Source organism: Falco naumanni, chromosome 14 (genome assembly GCF_017639655.2).
Source record: "Falco naumanni isolate bFalNau1 chromosome 14, bFalNau1.pat, whole genome shotgun sequence".
Taxonomy (NCBI): domain Eukaryota; kingdom Metazoa; phylum Chordata; class Aves; order Falconiformes; family Falconidae; genus Falco; species Falco naumanni.
In genome coordinates this window covers 809,997-829,461 of record NC_054067.1, presented here as the reverse complement: position 1 = coordinate 829,461, position 19,465 = coordinate 809,997, and the positions used below count along the sequence as shown (strand labels likewise).

General features: G+C 52.0%; 1 protein-coding gene across 1 annotated transcript in view; it reads right to left on the bottom strand.

Annotated features, from left to right (window-relative positions):
* BCORL1 (BCL6 corepressor like 1) overlaps positions 1–19,465 on the bottom strand; it is a 28,559-nt gene extending 9,094 nt beyond the window's left edge. Inside the window, 13 exon segments of the mRNA XM_040614057.1 lie at positions 5,305–5,382; positions 6,322–6,467; positions 6,648–6,814; positions 6,906–7,109; positions 7,222–7,451; positions 10,094–10,463; positions 10,465–10,517; positions 10,676–10,756; positions 11,002–11,167; positions 11,484–11,504; positions 11,506–14,037; positions 14,311–14,401; positions 17,294–19,465. Coding sequence (XP_040469991.1) covers positions 5,305–5,382; positions 6,322–6,467; positions 6,648–6,814; positions 6,906–7,109; positions 7,222–7,451; positions 10,094–10,463; positions 10,465–10,517; positions 10,676–10,756; positions 11,002–11,167; positions 11,484–11,504; positions 11,506–14,037; positions 14,311–14,401; positions 17,294–17,589 — 4,435 coding nt within the window. The 5' untranslated portion in view covers positions 17,590–19,465.

Sequence of the window (19,465 nt, the reverse complement as noted above, 5' to 3'; positions counted from 1 at the left end):
CCTTAAAACAAAGATCTGCAACAGAGCCAGGGGCGGGATGCCTTTGGTCTCTTCTCACGGCTGGGAAACTTTGGGCCATGACTCAAAAGTATTACAGGATTTATTATAATTATCTTTAACCACCTTAGTGACGTTTGCCTTAGGTCTCCCATGCTTTTTTTTCTGTATCCAGTGTTTAGTTGATTGTAACATAAAGCAGGTCATGGTCACCCAGCTACATACACCCTTTGCCTCCTTGCAACTAACATGCGACGAGCGAGGGGAAGCAAGCGGCCGACTCAGTGTGAGTGATAAAGCAAGCTTCAATTTATTACGGCGCGATTATGTCTTATATACAGTTCCAGTTAATTATGCCTACAAGTCATCTGCTAATTGGCTAAGCTCTAAAGGGTTACATTTTCATACGTCCTCCTACTTGCGGTTTCTGCGGATAGCTAGCTACATATATTTTTTTCTCTCTTGTCTACGCGAATTCCTCAAAGTTATTTACAACATTAGGCACAAGGTCAGTGTTTTTCTCAGCTTCCTTATCAGCATGCCTCAGCACAGCTGCAAGGCCTGCTTCAGCTAACTTACGCTAACTTTGTTTCACAAAGATCTTTAAGGGAGTCATGGCCGTGATCACACAGCCATTCTGCAACATTTCCCCCCTTTTTCTCTTTGCGCAAGCAAAACTTGTGCAGTTACACGCTCGAGTAATTTTCGAATACAAGAGAGAGCACAGCTTAAACATACGAGTGCAATGCTAACAATTATTACTACAAGCAACACACTTTACAACAGCCCTTTAAACTACCAGAAGACCGCCCTAATAATAGAGCACCATAACTTAGTCCATTAATTATCAGAGGTCCTCGGACACGAGTTGCAATTTTTTGTGTTCGGTTGTCAATTAATGTTGTAACTACTGCTGTTGCCAGGTCCAGGCCGAGGCTCCTTCGGGTGGCGGGTTGTAACACGGTGTCTGTCGATAAGAGTTGGTCATGTCTCCTGGAGGGGGTGTCGTGAAGGTGACAGGAGTTGCGATTGGGGTCGACGCGCTGCGGCTCCTCGCGCTCGGTTTCTCGTTTCCCGTCTGCCGACAGACGTTGGTCTTGTGGGTTCCTTGCTGACAATTTCGGCACCACACTTGACGTTGTTGACATCGGTCACGGGTATGTCCTGGCTTCCCGCATCGATAGCAGAGGAAGTCTCGGCGCGTGGTGGTCACTGGCTTCGGGGGCGTGGTAGCCCCAGGGGGGCGCAGAGGCGCAAGCGCTGCAAATGCCTGACTTTGGGCTTGCACTAAATCTCTCCCTACTGCTTGGATTGCTTCCACTAGCAAGGCTTGCTGACCTACTGGCACCCGACTCATTCGCTCTAGCATTGCTTTTACAGAAGAATCTAAGGGCAGGGTTACTAAAATGCCTTTGGTGTAACTGTTAGTATTCTCCAGAATACACTGGCACAATAACTGCCCTTTCATAAAGTTAGGTGTATCTGGTGGGCTCACTGTGGAGGCCTGACTCATTCACTGTACTATGTAACTGACTTAATATTTTCCAATCAAAGCCTCCCAGGTTCCCTGTCTTTGGTTAGCAGCATTCATCTGATACGTTACAGGGAAAGCTTGTGGGGGGTTGACTTGATCAGCAATATCAAATATTCCCTGACCAGCCGCTTCTTGTGCTATTTTTTGCCAATTAATGTGCGTAGAACGCACCAGTTTCTTTACTGTAATTTTTTTTTTTTTTTTTTTTTTTTTTTTTTTAGAAATTTGTATTGACTGCTCACTGCTATTTTCTTCCTCAGCAGCACTTTCGTCAAATGTGTCCCCGCTCTCTGGCCCCCCCGAGGCTACTGTGCCAGAGGGGACACACACACACACACACACAAAGGGTCTATAGGTGGTACAGAGAGCACTGTTTGTGATAAAGAGGGTATTGGAATGTGATTTTCACATGGCATAATTTTTCCTGCATTAGGATCTGCGCTTGCAAGTCGGCTTGTTACTGCCGCAGCAAGGCACTCTGCTTGATATCTTTTTACACAATTAGTTACTTCATGCCATGATTTCATCAATTCTTAGCAACTTTATCATCATCAATTACTAAATCCCATAAACAATCTCCATAATTACGCCATTCATCTACTTCAAACATATGCTCAGGATCTGTAAAATATCCTTTTGCTTTACCCATAGTAATTAACCTGGCCAGATCTTTTAAAGGGCCTACTCCCCGCTTTTCTAAAAAGCATCATAAAAGTGCTACCTCTTTTTCCATAGCGCGCTTAAAATAGTCCTTTTCCTTGATTAAGATGCAGCCTTTTCTCTGGGTAGACACTCACGGACGGCGAACCTTTCCTTGATTAACGTCGGTTCAAGCACGGATCGAGTTACGATGCCTGCATCAGTCGATCTTCGCTCCCTGGTCGCTGCTACCAGTGCTTTTCCGTCCTCGCTGTCCGGTGGAGAACAAGGATTGGGGGTCCCTGTTCGGGCGCCACTTGCGACGAGCGAGGGGAAGCAAGCGGCCGACTCAGTGTGAGTGATAAAGCAAGCTTCAATTTATTACGGCGCGATTATGTCTTATATACAGTTCCAGTTAATTATGCCTACAAGTCATCTGCTAATTGGCTAAGCTCTAAAGGGTTACATTTTCATACGTCCTCCTACTTGCGGTTTCTGCGGATAGCTAGCTACATATATTTTTTTCTCTCTTGTCTACGCGAATTCCTCAAAGTTATTTACAACATTGGGCACAAGGTCAGTGTTTTTCTCAGCTTCCTTATCAGCATGCCTCAGCACAGCTGCAAGGCCTGCTTCAGCTAACTTACGCTAACTTTGTTTCACAAAGATCTTTAAGGGAGTCATGGCCGTGATCACACAGCCATTCTGCAACACTAACAAGCAAAAAAGGGGAGGATAGAGAATGTCTGAAGAGATATACAGGAGAGGAAAATGGGGAATGGCTGACCTAACAAGAGATGAGAGAACAGCTAGGTGTTGTGAAGGAGAGGAGGAAAGATAAACATGGTTATCTAGTGTTTCATAGGTGTCTGCATGCTTGTAGAGATATATAGCTATGTAACTGCATGAATGATTTCTGCCCTGAGCCTGGTGGAGCATACAGCTGCGGTTTGCGTCTGGGCTCAGAGATGTAAATAGGGGCTTCTTTGTTACGGTAAAAGTTTTTCTCTTTGCATAAAAAAGAGAGGGAATGAAGGGAATGACCCCAGAGGTATGTTCAGAGAAGGCATGCTATGTTTCGAACTTTTTGACTGAACCAGTTCTTGTTTGGTGTGCCTTTCCACCTATGTATAATGTTAATCCAAAAGAAGATGATATTGTTTACACTTTGAGTGTCGATAATTGTCTTTTTGTAGGTGCTAATGTAGTAGGAGGCTATGATGGGAACGTATTGCAGTGGTTCTTCTCTTATCCGGAGTAACAGCAGGGAAAGCATTAGAGTTAAATCACCTTGTTTGGTAGGCAGTTAAGAATGCGAGTCAAAATTGCCACTGCTTTTTGTTGTTGGTTCAAGGATATGGCTGTGAGGATTTTGATGGTATGCGCTGCGTGGATTTTAGACGCCCCATTGCAGCAACATGTTATCAAAATCTGAGAAAATTTCAGCCTTTTTGGCATTCATTCAATCAATTGGCAGTATTGTTTGTTTGCTATTACCTTGGTTGCTGTCATGTTTGCAAGGGCCCTGCAGAACATGGCAAACCTGGTACTAGCTGTGCGAAAACAAAAAAGGGAAAATTGTAAAATTCTACAGAACAGAGACAGTGGGTTATTTTGACACTGACAATATGTCTTAGTTGCTTTTTTATTTGTTCTATTACTTATACCTTGTTTTTACTCGTTCGGTTTCAAAGGTTCTTTTTGTGCAACAGGAAGGGGGAGATGCAGGAGCGGTCTGCAAACTAGGACCATGCATGGCAATCAGTTAGCTGAGGGGAATGTGCTCGAGCTTGTAGGTCACGAACCCTGGGAGGACGAGGAGTGTGAATAGACACAACAATTAACATGATGAGGCATGTTTACAGAGCACAGGGGAGTGGGAGACGGATGGCGCCAAGGAAAGATAACACCTTGCAGTTAATTGATGGTAGTTAACCACCAATCAGGGATTGCCTAGTATGCAAGGCTTAGCTTCAAGAACCAATCTGTTTAAAACGCGCAGCTTCTGAAAGTCTATAAAACCTCGTGCTTCTGTACAATAAATTGACATTTGCTTGCATCAAGCTGCGTCCTGTCTCTTCATTCGCCGCACTTAGGAGTACAAATAAAGTGTTCTTAGGAGTAAAGAATTTCTTTTATTCTGAAATGAAGAGACACCACGGTCCTCCAAGGATAAGTCCTCTACCAAGAGTACCCTTCCATATGTATCTGATTTTTTTCATTTCTAGGAGGATGTTGGAAATGACTATGTGAGCAACTAAAATCAACAGCCTTCTAGCTTGCCAGCATACGTAACCCAAGTCTTTATGAAGGGCTTGACAGTGCTGATCTCCTATCTCAGAAGTGGTTGGGAGGGACACTGCAGTCTGCCCAGTCCCCCAGCTAGATCCAGAACATCTTCACTCATGGACCCCTGGGGAATGGAGCAACACAGGGAACAATTTGTGGACCTTGTGCCTGTATCATTTCAAGAAAACTTCTAAGATGGTAACCACAATTTCAGAAAGTGACAGTAAAAGGTACAAATCATGCCTTCACTGGGAAATGCCCAGCACTGTAAGAAGAGGACCTCACCTGGATGAGTGCCCCCCCTCCAAAGCGGAGGAGAGGGATGGGCAGCTCTGGGAACCTGGAAGTTCAAGACTTCTACACCTCGAAGGAATAAGTATGTCCTCTGCCTTCCTTGGGTCTATCTTGATGACTGGTTAGCTGGGGAGTAGCAAGAACTGCTACAAGAATAACATGCTCCTGGATCGATACCCAAAGACCCTCAGGAGGCACAGCAGCATGTGGGTTCTAGCCTTGCACACCGTGTTCAGCCTATTTGGAGGGATCTATACGTGCAGCTTCCCAAAGAAAATGTCCTTTTCAGGAGCAACTACCAGCATGCAACATGACAGCAAGATCTCTAAGACATGAGCTGGGAAGGACACGGACAGACCTGAGTGAGTGATGTGTCATTACCTAGCATTACTTCTCTCTGCTCTGGACTTTGGGTATTAGCTTTTCCCCACCCCGCCACCCCACTACCCATGTAAAGCAATATAGGATCAAACAAGACGAGGCTTCAAAGTTTTAGCCCCTTTAGTAATGTATATATGTACAGTACATGAAAGGGCATAGAATGAGCTCACCTAGTACAGAGCTGCTGTAGAAGTCCCACGCTGTTCGAGGATCCCCATCAGTGCGCCCCTGGAGATCCAAAAGGTAATCTAAAGAGAAAAAATGGAGAGGATTAACATTTAGCTACTGGTCAAAGCATGACCCTGGCATGCATATCCATTGATCTGGGGTGAGCCAGTTCACCTCTGCTGCTTTTCGCCACTTTGCAGTTAGACATTATGGGAAAAGCTGAAACCTGACTTGCAAGAAGGGTACCTCAGGAGAGGACAACGCGACCCTGTGCCTGAGAACACGAAACAGAAGTTGAAAAGAGAAAATGGACAACACTAAGTGGGTTGGAAAGAAAGGTTCTTAGGGTGGATTTGAGTTCAAAATTACATCTCCGACACCTGCATGTATAGTTAAGCCTGGAGGAGCTCAGACAGACAGTGGCAAACAAGTTTTTTTCAACACGGGAGACTTTCTGCCTTGTATCTTTCTGGGAACCACTGCTACTCTAGCTGTCTCTTCCTTGCTGGGATGTAGAAGCCACAACACTCATCTTGCTTCTACACAAACAGCACAGAAAGCGGGTACGCTTCATTCCCGGCCATAGGGAGCCAAAATGGTCCTTTCTAACAACAGCAGGCAGCATTTGGGCAGAGCTGTTTTCAAGTAGAAGGCATCATCACTTGGCAGCAAAAATATGCTCACTCAGGTTATGCAGTGCAGTGTAACTGTGAACTGTGGAACACTGTCTCCAAGCCTCATACACAGTACTGTCTTCAGTTGTGTGACCACGAGAGGTCACTGCCACCTCCTTGCACGTTAAAGACTGAAAAGTGACTTGCATCTTATTTGGAAAACCATATACAATTCTATAATCAAGGTTTGGGTGGTAAAACCACATACACATGACAGGATAGAACTAAAATTATTCAGTCACCTGCTGCTCAAGTACTTCTAAAACATCTGATACCTAGATTTGGTCCCGTATGCTGCCAGACAGGACGGATGGAAGCACTGCTGCTCCCAGGCTTGGCACCTACCACAGAGGAAGCGCTTCATCACTTCACTGGTGGCAAGCTTCACAGCTGTCTGCCCAGAGTAAGTGGCCAGAGTGGGATCAGCACCATAGGAGAGTAGAAGCCACATGGTTTCCAGGTTGTCATTTGCTACTGCATCGTGGACAGGCCTGCAAGGACAGAAGCATTAGCAGAAAAAGAAGAGACTGGACGGGTCCACAAAGCAAACGCTCTGTTTTGAGTTAAAACAAATCTAGCAATGACCAACAGCTCATCCTGAAAAACACGCCCTGCTCCCTGCCCCTATGCTTCTCAGTGCTTCCCCAGATGTTCCCCTCTCACTGGCTTGCCTTGTGCCATCCTGTGCACTGCAGTTCACGTTGGCACCGTGCTCTAGCAGAATGTGCAGGATGTCGATCCAGCCTTGCGCACAGGCTTCATGCAGAGCTGTGTAGCCAGCATTGTCACGATGGTTCACATCACTGCTCTTTTTCTGCAGGCAATACAGCACTACGTCCTACATGGACAAAAGCATTGCAGGCCTGGTTACACACAAACCCAGACAAGGCAGCCCAAGACACAGAGCAGAAAAGGGCACCAAAACTCACCTTATAGCCCAATCGAGCTGCTCGCTGCAGAAGGGTCTCCCCTGCATTTTTGTTCACAATCAGCCGCCGAGCTCCAGGAGGAATGTTCTGGGCCATGGGCAATTCAGGGGAACTCCCTGAGACCCGACGGGACTTACAAAGCGTCCACAAGTCTTGGGGCTTCTTCAGAGAGCGCATTTTGGGCTGGTTCCAGCAGCCCTTCCCCTGAAAAATAATGGAATACAACTCCTTGGCACATGTGGCCGTGTCTTACTAACAGGAGTCCCCTTCTCTCTCTTCTCCCCACACGTGTTCCCCTCATCTGTCCAAGCCATACCTTCCCCTCATCACAGATCCCTGTCAGGTGTTTGGTTTTACATTTGCGTTTTCCTGACGGTTTCTCCAGCTCTTCTTGGACAGGAGAACTGTTGGAGGGCTCCAGGAAGAAGCCATTCCGAAAGCCTGGGCGTCCTTGAGATTTTCGGGGGGGTGGGGAAAGCCTGCTCCTCAATCGTAGCTCTGTGCCTTTACCCTTCGCAGACTCCTTCTGCTTCCGGTACCTAAAGTCTAAAGGAGAAATGGGAATGAGAAGCTTCTCTAGGTATGGCACGGAAGGCCAGCAACCCAGATCTCTGCCCCCAGGCAAAACAAACTGCCAATCTTTGATGGCTGCAGATCCATGGCAGAGGCACTGCAGTAAGTAGAAGAGAGTGAGTGCACAGATTCACCCCACCAGGGATGGACTCAGCATGGACACAAGACACAAGTGGTCCTGGTCCAAAAAGGCCAAGCTTAATGAGAGCTGGGGCTTGCACACAACTGACTAAGGCTTTTCCTTGGGTCTAACAGGAAGCCCAGTACAAAACAATCCAGCTCGTCAGCACGCTTCCCAGTAGTTTGATAACTGCATGCTGCTCTATGGTGTGTTCCCCTACCTGTGAGGCCGAGCAGGACTCACATGGGATACCCCTTTGAGCGACAGAAAATGCTGGAGGCATCCCCTTTAAGCGGCCTGCAAACAGTCATTGTGTTGCTACCCGCAAAACCAGACCTTGCCTTGCCCTCTCACATCTTCCCCTTAACTTAGTAGCACACTGCAATTTCAACTAGTATGCATGCAGGTAGGAAATACCATGAGGCCTCAAGGGAAATCCAGTCTTTTCTCCCTTGTGTTATACAGAGTTGCAGGGTTGCTCATTACAGAGTCCCATGCATCGTGCAAGGACAAGCGCTCTGCTTCCCTGAAATAGCAACATCCCGTAGCAAGGGCATGACAGCAGCAGGAAAACAAAGTATGGAATAAGAAAGCAAAGCCCTGTGAACAAATAACCACCCAGACTTGTATGATGCCATACACCTCCCTCTGTGCAGACGATCAGTGCTGGAATAAAAAAGGTTACAAAGGAAGAGCCCTGCACAGACCGAAGGACAGAGGAGGCATCTATACACAGCTCTGCAGTGTCTCTCAAGCCTGGCTCTCCCCGCAGCTTTGGGCACTTTGTTTGGGAACAAAGACTTTGCTTCATTTCTAGGCGAAGAGCTAGGAGATGCCCCAGTGGATCAGTTCAAGGAATCGAAAGGATAAACTCCAGGAACAAAACTTTACGTCTGTTAGGGACACTGCTGCCTTCAGTGCCAAGGCAGGTTTTGCAGCACTCCAGTAGCAGCATCTTCAGCTTCCAAGGTACGCCGAGACTCTAGATTCTCCATGTCAAGCACCGCAATATAACTTCCATTCATGTTTTGTTACTGCTAGGAAGCATGGGCCACAGATCTTGCACAAAGAAATGGGTTTGGCCAAAATACCAAGGTATAACCACAAATAAATCTCAAAGCAAGCACATCTCAAGTACTGCTGTGCTGTTCTGTCTCCACATCTCAGGAAGAATAGAGTGGAAGTGAAGAAAGGCAACCAAAACAACGGAGGACTGGAAAAGCTGCCCTACAAGAAAGACTGGGATTCCTCAAGCTGGAGAGGAGAAGGAAGAGGAGGATGTGACCAAAATCTGAAAGAATCATTCAAAGGTGGATCAGCTGCGTGGAGGAATCCTGTTCACCCAATCCTGCAGCACAAGACTAATGAGCACTCCATGAAATGAGTAAGGGGTCAGTTAAAAAAACAGACAGAAGAAAGGACTTTGCACAGCACAGAGAGAACTTCAGGGCTTCATTGCCACTGGAGGTGATGGAGGCAGATGTTATCTGCAGGACAAAAAAGGAATTAGGCAAATTCATGGACAACATACCCAACAATGAGCTGTAGAAGGCCTGAGCAGGGACAACCCTAGTTTAGCTGTTCTGCATACTGGGGAAGCCTAGGCAGCCGAAGTCCAGGAAGCAACCGTGCTCAAGTCCTGGCCCTGCACAGCCTCTGTGCTTGCCATGGTCAGAAGAAAACTGCAGGCTAGACAGACCCCAACACAATGCAGCATGCAGGATGTACTTAGGCAAGGAACAGGAGACATCTCCTTGCTCTGAACAAAGTGGAGCGCACCCATGAGATGTGGTCTGGGGCAGAAGTTCTGACTTCCACCACACAAAACACGGTATTTGTTTTCAAGCTTAAGCACAACTCTCAGGCTACAACTAAGCAAAATTTTAGCAAAGAATGCAGCACGCAGCAATCACTAGCCTGCTTGCTGTTTTGGAAGTAATCACTGGACGGAGATTTCTGCTGGGCTGTCTGTAACACTGTCCTCCTCTTTTACAGCACTGCAACACTTTCACAACTAACCCAGGGCAATATACAAGGACTTGAGATGCTCCTTCTCCGGTATCTGATTCCTTCTGCCAGTATTCAGTGGCTCTGTATTCTACAGCAAAGCTTTTAAAGTAGCCCATCAGTGTAGGTTAAATACTCCTCACTTGGCAGGTTGCCTATCCATGTCAGGGAACACCTTCCCAGCAATGAACAGCACCCTTGGGCTGTGGAGGAGTCAGGTAGCAAATGGCATGAACCTAAGAAGAGTCGAGAACATGGCAAGGAAGAGCCAAGTCTCTTGACTGGTATGTGAAGAGAAAGGGGTAAAATGCTGACACATCAGACAACACATAGTGACATTAATAATGATGGAGTTTCATCATTACCAAAAAAAAACCCCAAAATCCCCACCAAAATCCCACATGTAACAAAAAAAAAAAAGCAATAAAACAACAACACCCTGCGCTGGGCCGCAGCTTGATACTGGAATCCCCTTCCCAGATTGTACCTGCTTTGGATTTTCGCCTCCTGTGGGGGTAGCCCACTCGCTCCTCCTCTGTCTCGGTCAAATATTCCCCCATCTGGTATTTCCGACTTTTCTGTCATTTCCTTTTCTTCCTTTTGATGTGGCTGTCATCTTCCTCCTCCTCGTTAGGCTCCCACAGCTGCCTGGGTGATTCCACTCTCCAGGGCAGCTCCCAATTCCTCCTCATGTAACAGCTGCTCCTCTCAGACAGAGACCTGTCCCTGGCCCTGCGACTGTGATAGTGTGATGTCCTGTGGGATTTTCACAGCCTGCGACGTTTCAAGGATGTCTCCTCCTCCTCTTCCTCCTCCTCTTCTTCCTGATCCTCCTCCAACAATGGTAAAATCTCCTGATCCGCTCACATCACACTCTCCTGTCACACCAGCAGAAGAGCCAGCGATGCTTCCTGCAAGAAAGTGAGATCTCTAGCTGACAAAAAAGCCAAGAGTATCTACAAGAAAACCCCTGCAAGGCAGGACAGAAGGCAGGGACAAGGCCACGTAAAAAGGGAAAGGCTCACAGCCCACCCAGGACTCCCAGCTGGGTCTCCTAGCACCAACTCACCCGACTGACTGCGTGTCCGACTGCTCAGCACCACCGGAATGAAATCCCGAAAGTTGTTCTTGGGCTTCTTCTCAAGGTAACCTGTGGGGAAAACTGCGCCTTGAGAAAACATGCTACACATCTGTCCACGCAAGTCTGCTGGCCTGGGAAGGGCAGTTCAGCATCACATCGCAGCTCTGTTTTGGATCCCAACCCACTACGGGAAGCCACTAGCTCCAGAGGCTGTTCAGCTTCAGAGTAGCAACAGTTTGGCCACATGGGCATTAGGGTGACGGGAACCGCTGCAGCCTGACCCCGCAATAATACATTGCCATTCACAAGGGTACCTTCCTCGTGGCTGTCCCCACGGTGTGCTGGCGATGGGAACTCCGTCTTTGCTGGCCTCCTGCGCTTACGCTTTACCCTGAGACTGTTGTGATCTTTCACTGATCCCAGGCCGGTTCGGCCTTCTCGCTTGCCAAGGTCATGCAGATCGTCATGGTGTTTTCGCCACTGCGAATGGAGGACATGGACTGAAGCCTGAGCTGCCAAATGACTGAGCTGGAGTAGCAAAAAAGAAGGGACAAAACGCTGTCCCCTACTCATCATGCTGGTGCCCTCCAGCACTTTTGACACCCCAGATCCATTTTTGCTCTAGATAACCTGCAGACACGGGTACATTAATCCACTGCCAGGTAATGCCAAAGAGCATGGGTGGAAAGCCCTGTGCACTCAGCTGTGCCCTCCTCTGTGAAGAGCTCCCTCCTCGCCTCCAACCTCGCCTGCTAACCTTTGCCATAACCCAAGAGGCCCAGCCTATACCACCTACCTTCCAGCCATGTGCACTCCTGTGCTCCAAGCTTGCTTGGGGGCTCCTCACCATCCTGGGTTTGACACTTCAGTCTCTTGTGGGCCTGCCTGGCGTCCCCATCATGCTGCCGCTTGGACTTGCAGTGCATGCTGCCCTCTTGCTTGATTTGGCCTGCTCCTTTGAGTTTGACCTCACCAAAGGCCTGGGGAGCAGTCCCAGCTCGTAGACAAGTCACAGAGGTAAATGACATGTCACAATCCACTCGCTCCTTCCTGACCCTGCACAGATCCACCTGACGCACGCACTGGAGGGGCTCTACTGCTGGTGGCTCCTGGGAGCCTTCGCAGCCTAGCTCCTTGCGCTGACTCTCTGTGGGCACCTCTGAAATCATTCGCAGGCTCTGCTGCCCAGCTGCAGGCAGATCATGCGACAAATATGCTGCTAACACTTGGTTTTTAGGCTTTGTGTCCAACTGTTTGTGGCTACAGCTCCCCTGAGGAGCCTCAGTCTGTACATTACCCTCCTTACTGGAGTCAGCCTCTGGCTGATCACAGTCTTGACTCTTCTGTGGAATGTCCAGCTTCCCCTTCCCCCCTTTCACATCCACAGCACTGGTCTGAAGAGATGGACCAGCAACCAGTGGGACTGGATTGGCTGGCTCCTCATAGAGCTTGGGCAAGGCCCGGCAGCTCTTGCTCTTGGCTGCAGCTTCCCGTTCCTCAGGTGGGAGCCTGGGCAGCCCCTCTGGCAGGCTCTGGGCAGCTGTGCTGGACTCTGTGGGCTGCACGCTTGGGAATGTTGGGAGCTCACCTGCACCAACTGGCTTACAGGAGCTGTTCTGGTTTGGGGGCAGCTGCCCTGCTGTAGAGATGCCGATCGAAAGCAGGGGGGTTTGATGATAAGGAGACCAGCCAAGAGGCAGAAGCTGAGGATTGGAAGGTTTTCCATTCACAGGGCATCATGGGTACACACTTCCCTGGCCAGGATTCCAGGTGGACATGTCCTTGGACTGACACAAAGGAGCTCCTGGAGCAACTCTATCATGAAGTCTCCTGGTGGGATCCTGCTGTCCTTCTGTGCTGACCTGGTTGGATTTCTTCCCACAGGGAACCCCAGCACTGCAAGGCTCTCCCTGGTCAATGATGGAAATAGGCTCCTGCTTGGGAAGGTGGCGCGGATCTTTGCTGAAGCTCATGCCAGGGTCCTTGCTGAGCAGCAGAGAGGCAGGCACCGGGTTGGCGACGCCGACATAGGTGCCTGGAATGGTGCTGATGAGCGTGGTGTTCTTCACCCAGGAACCCTGCTCACCATTGTGCAGGAATTCAGGGAAGATGACTAAGGGAGGGGTGGTGCCAAGACACGAGGTGACGCTGCTGCCCGTAGTCTGGGCTGCACGCTGGGACTTGGACAGGACTGTGGTGAGGAGAGCTTTGCCACTGGTGTGCACGGGTGTGAGGATGGGCATAGGAGGTGTTTTGCGTTGACTGGGTGGAGGCAGTTTCTGACGACTGGACTTGGAGGAGAGATCGAGAGGCATCTCGCTGCACTCTGGAGAGGAGACCATCTCACGCTCTAGCTGTGGAGGCGACTTCAGAGGAGAGAGTGAAGTGGCAGCCCCCGGTACTTGCGGCTCGGGAGCTGCCGGGGCTCTGGCGTGCGCACCAGTGCCAGCAGACGGAGCAGCACTCCCGCACGATGCTGCCAGCGCAGCCTGGCTGGATGAGAGGGAAGGGCCAGCGGTGCATGAGGGAGCGCCCTCAGCAGCAGCCTGGGCACTGCTTCCACCTGAGGGCGAGGGGCAGCTAAACTGATTCACCTCCACAGACACCACTTTGGCGTCTGAAGCCAAGGGTCTGGTGACAGAGAAGGGGTAGGGGTAGGAGCGTAACTCTGGGGAAGCGGTAATGCCTGGCAGGCAACGCTCGTGTATGTAGGAAGGCAGGACAGGGAGGGTGAGGGTGGAGGAGACCCCCAAGGTGGCTGGCAGCGTAGCCACACTGAGTGGCTGCCCGCAGCTGGGTGGTGGGATGTACACCAGTGACTGGCTCGGGCTCAGAACTGCCCCAGCCTGAAAGGTCAGGGGTAGTTTTTGCATAGCAGGGGCCTGAGATGTGGGAAAGCACACTCTGTTCAAAGTAAAAGTAGCAGGAGTGGAGGCAGAGGTGTTGCAGCTGGAGACAACCACAGACAACGTCCCTTCTGCCAGCGTGCCTGGCCCCTGTGCTCCAGTGCTCGGGGTGGTTTTCTCCTTCCCAGCAGGCTCGCTCTCTGGAGCCACAGAGCAGGCTGGAGGAGCATCAGCCTGCTTGTCACTGTGAGGCTCTGCAAGTGTCCAGGCAGCATCATCACCACCGCTCTCCTGCTCAGCAGCTCTGGGGACTGGAGGCTCCTGCCCTCTGCCATCCCCCTGGCTCACCAGAGGGCCCAGGGCATCATCTTTCACAGTCTTTCCCACACGCTCAGGGTTTGGGTTGGGATCAGGTGGCTGCTCTTCAGTTTGGGCCTCCACCTTGCCATCAGCATCCAGCCCCTGGGCACTGCTGCCACCACTGCTGACTGCTGTGAGCTCCACCTGCAACAAGAAGGGAGAAGAAGGTGTTCCTGAGAGCTGTGAAAGTGGCTCCTAGCACAACAGGCAGGACCTCCTCTCTATGCCCCACTCAGGACACAGAGGCAGAAATGGCAAACAGTTCTTGCCAAACTAGAGCGCTGCTTTGCCTTACTGCACCTAAGTGCACCACCTTCAAGAAGGAGCCTGCGGGACCCATTAGGGTAGATGCTTTTGTTTAGCTTGTTCCACCAGGGAAAGCCTTCTTGAACCCAGATGTGCACACGAGGAGCTCACCTCGGAAAGGCTGCTGCTGACGCAAAACTCTTGAGACCCCAAGTGCTGGGAGCTGCTCGTTTTAGACTCCTCATCAGAAAGGGGGGCTCTCCTAGTCGAGGAACAAGACACAGCATTACGAAAGCCCAAGACACCCTCCCAGGATCCTACCCCTCCCTGTCCCCACATGGGACAGCAGATCAGCTGGCAGCCTGAAGCAGCATGCCTGCTCCAGGTAGCTAGCTCCTCATCAACACATGTTATGTGGCCACTGCAGGCTGAGGGGATGAGGAACACTGCTGTCCACTGCGGCCTCCCTCTCCCAGAGCTCTGCCCGCTGGATAGCACCTCCTCACACAGAAATGCTTACCCTGCACCACCTACGGGCCTGACAAGACCTTCTCTGTGGCACAGCAGCTCTGTGCACCCTCCTTACCCATGGCCATTTTGGCACACACCCCCTGGTGTCACCATGGGCCAGCCCAGCCCTCCCTGGCTGCGCTGCATCACAGTCCGGCTCCACACATCCACTCCCAACCCCTCCGCTTCCTGTTCTGCCCCACCACACGTTTCCAGTCCCATCCTCCCCCGAGCCCCATCCTGCCCGTCTCTTCTTCCACAGGCACCTCCGCACTCCCCATTCCTCTGTCTCCCAGCCACGCTCACTCCCTGCCCTGGGACTCCCCAGCCCAGCCCTGCTGCTCCCCGCCAGCCACAGGTGGACATCTCCCCCCAGCGCCAAAGCTATCTGGGCTCAAGCCGTCCGTAACAGAAGCAGCAGGTGCGGGCAGCCGCCTCGGTGTGCAGTGCCCTGCTGGCCTGCGCGTCTGACCCTTTCTCTTTGGAAGACAGTTTCTGAGCGGAAAGCCTGAATTTGGGGTACGGACTGTGAGCTCTGTGGAAATGGAGCACACCGAGGAGACAGTTGTTCTTGGCATCTGCGAGAACCCTGCACAGGAGACAGCGCTTGTGTCTTCAGTGCCCTGGCCTGGGACACTCCTGCCCCAGCAGTATTTACCCCACAGGGATTCTCTGCTCTTGAAGGAACCAACCTCCAGCTCAGCTTCTGCTGCTGACGTGATTTTTCTGGATTTGCTCCCCTAACCCCCAGGCTTTCACCACAAAGTAATGGACACAAGCTACAGGAGCCAGCTTTCTCCTCAGGCTCCCGCATCCCCAGCACAGGCACCCCGCTCCGGGCTGCCTCACAACCCCCGTGACAGCCTGGTCCCTTCGAGCGGCTCCTGCCCCCTCGGCAGCAGTTTGGCAGGGCCCCTCCAGCCCAGCCCGGCCACAGCAGGCCGGAGAGGCCTGTCACTAGCGAGGGGAGATGGGGGGCCGGGCCGGGCTGTGGCTGGGGGCCGGGTTGGCAGGGGCCAGGCCGCCTCAGCACAGCCGGCGGGGCTCGGGCTGCCGCACAAGGGGGCCCGGACGTGGCCGGGCCCCCGCGCTAGGGCAGACCCGGCCCCGCCGGAGCGAGAGGGACCTTTGCGGGGCGGGGAGCGGGGGTCCCGGAGCCAGCCCGCCTGCGCAGCCCGGTCCCCGAGGAGCCCTGCGGCGGGCGGGCCGGCGGGCGGAGCGGGGCCGGGGCCGGGGCCCGCCACACACAGGCGGGCGACGCGGCGGTGAGACGCCAGGGGGCGCCCGAGCGCAGCTGGCTGCCCGCGGCACGGCGGGCGAGCGGCCGGGAGCTGGACAGCGGGACCCGGCCCTTCCCCGCCACCGGCACCGCCTCCTCCCGCCCTCGGCTACTTGCCAGGGCGGCGGGGCCGGCTCTGCCCCGTGCCGGGCCCAGGCCCTGCCAGCTGCCGGGACGGCCCCGACGGCAGCCCCGGCCCCGGTGCTGCGGCCTGCCCCGCCTCCGGCCCCGAATGCCGCTGACCGCGGCTCCTCCATAGGCCGGCCCGTGCCGCGGCGTGGGGAGCCCGCCACACCCGGCTGCAGGGCACGGGGACAGCACGGCCAGCCGGTGCCAGCTGCCTCCCACCTGGCCCCAAGCGGGGCGGGCAGCCAAGGGACAGCGCTCGGCTGCAGCCGGCCCACTGTGCCCGTCTCACTCGCACCCCGAGCTTTGATGTTTGCTGTCAACTAGGAGTAGCTCCAAGTGGTTTAGGAGAGGCGGAGGGCAACGCCATCCCCAGCTCTTATCTGAGGGACACACAGCAGGCCAAGCGGCTGCTGAGGGCTGAAGATGATCTCTGCCCGCATGTCTGCCTCAAGCGACAGTCTGAACTCTTCCCTGTCCCACCGCTCTTCTGACCGGCCCTCGGAGGACTCGCCGCCAAAAGCCTCAACACCCACAGTGAGGAACGACAGGTGCGTGCTGCCTTCAAGCCCGTCAAACTTTTCTGGCTCTGGCAAATGCAATGAACACACGTAGTAGCCTCAAGGAACCCACAAACTGATCAGTTTTGAGAACTCCCCCAAGAGCTGTGGAATAAAAAGGTGATGCAAAGCCACGGGGCAGCCCAAGAACTCGTCTTGATCGATTCTGCCTCCCAGCCACGAATCCTCCCTAATCTCCTATTTGGTGGCGTGTCACAACTCTCCCTTCTAATCATTTGGTCTGTACTAACCCCCCTGGGTCACCGCCGACAGGTCTTAGCTGCTTGGCTCGCAGCGGGTCAAGCTCTTCCCCTCTCTGGCAGTTAAGAGCACACGTCTGCTGAAGCCAAGAGCACATGCAGACAACTCAGCTTCATCACCCACCAACGTCATGGATGCACTACAGCTACACGCAGCCAGCAGTTCCTCTGCAGAGAACTCCAGCATGCTCTGCTTGTGGGCCCTCCTTGTTGGAGCACGGGATGTGGGGACCAGCACAGAATGCCACTGTTTAACCACACACCCATCCCCTCCCTGCAGCTCTTTTGCACCTCAGTCCATTTTACACCATAGTAAGAACAGGTTAAGCCAGCACCAGCTCCCTTCCCGGAGCCTTTCCCGATCCCTAACGCACTTTCTCCACTCTCTTCCTCCTTCCCCTACCATGCCGCCCACGCACCTCACCTCTCCTCGTTGAGGCCACACATGCGAATCTGGTCTGTGCTGGTCCAGTTGTGCACCCCACTGTAAAGAGGTGCTGTAGAGATCAAGACAGCTGCTCGTCACCAACCGGGACTTGCTGGGGCTCACGGGGCCACTCTGCCTACAAAAGAAAAACAGAGGATTAGTAACGCTCCCTGGGATGCTCGCATTCAGCCTTGCTTGAAAAAGAGCCATCCGCAGCTTCGCTGTCAGGCAGGTTTGGTGCAATACCCAAAATGCTACACCTGTGCCTGGAAGATGGCTAGAAGACATCAGTAGCGCCTTGGGACAGAATCCACAGTACACTCATCCTCATATTAAACAATGTTATTGCCAAAAACCTCTAGCTACCCTAAGAGCTTCACACAGGTGTCTTTGCACACACATGCACCCCTCAAAAGAGTCCTCCACTCTTCTTCTCCCCCTTCCAGAGGAGCCTCCAGACCCCAGTAGTGAGCCGCAAGACCAAGCTTCTTCATGATGGTCTGTTACAATGCTGGCATCCCCATAGCTTCATATAACTTTCATAAACCGGCACACAGCGGGTTCAAGGGGGAAAGCCTCAAACAAGAAGGCAGCTGGGGTGCCCTGCAGGGGAGCAGAGGTTTGCCAACAGGGCCGCAGACAGTGCCATCAAGTGATTATCCCCTCCCTCTGTCAGGAAGGTGCTGGTATTCAGTGGGATTACGGGTGGAAAACATGAGGAAATCCAGAGATCCATGAGCATCCAAGATTCACTGTCCGCTGGAGGAGCTTTTGAGGGAGAACGTTGCAGCCAATCGTGCAGCACTGGGTGTTCAAGCATTAAGGCAGCTTTGCTGCTCAAGTCGTATCAGGGAAAAAGCAACTAAGGAAGAGAGGCTCTACTGTGCTAACAAGTGGACTTGGATGAACCAAGTAGGACTGATGCCAGAAGGCAGAGAGAGATGCTGTCAAAGAGGTTCTCGCTTCAGAGAATACTAAACACACGAAGGTAAAGCAGGCATAGAGCCACAGCAATGCTCTTGGTGCAGCGGGTGAGAGTGGGAAGAAGCTGAAAGTGACACATGATCCCAAATCTCCCTCGGTTGTCTTTTCCCTGAAAAACCTCCTGGTGACAGAAGGACTGAACAGGACAAGAAGCAGCTTGCACCATCCGCTTATGCTGAAACGAGCCACGCAGGGATCTACCAGCCAGCAGCTCAAGGGATCAAGATGTGGAACTGAATGACACCTCTGAACACAGCTGCTGCCAGATATCCTCACCCCAGCCCAAACATGCCAGTGAGGATCCTCCAGACAGGAAAGAAGAGTCAGGCACCCAGGAGAAATCGGGGCAAGGTAGCTTGTTTGCGAAAAAGAAGCAACTGGCCCATCTGCACATATGAGGGCACAAGTGAGCAAACAAACTAGGGAAATCAGAGGTCACGAGAAGAGGGGGAAACCTGCTAAAAGATACATACCGTAAGATGGAAGAAATACTGTATAATGGAGGGAGACCCAGGCAGACGCTAAGACAGAGAGCAGGGTCATACCCAAAGAGAATGAGAGGTGGCTTGGAGCAGGAAGGGGAGGAGTCTTTCGATGCTTGGAGAGAAATGCAACATAAAGGAAATAGGGGAACAAACAATCTGCGGGGATTTCACCATCTTAGGCTAAACTGAAAGAAGGGAAAGAGAAAAGTTCTGCCCCTGAGCACAGTGGCAGGACAGATGCTTCAGAAGATATCAAAAGGGACCTTCTGTGCAATGGGGGAAGGGGATGCACAACGGCTGCACGATGTAGAACAGGAAGGAGCTGGAGATGAGCTGAAGCCTCAACTAAGCACAGATCAGGCATGACCTGAGAACGGGCATGGCAAGGGAAAAATGATAGTGGCGTGGTACAAGGAGCTGGGAGAAACAGCACATTTTGAGTACTTGAGTGAGAACCGGTCAACAGAGGAGGCACAATGGCCACGAGAAGACAGCCAGCAGGACATAGTAACAGAGATAGTAACAGGACATTAGCGCTTTGCTACTGTTTGCCTGCAGTTTACATGGGAATTAAGAGATCCGTTCCTCTAGAGCAGCTCTGATGAGACTCATGTATCAAATTCTGGAGAAGTGAATGATCTGATCTGGTAACCTAAAGCCTATTTCCGTTACATACCCTAATCAAAAGTCTGTTA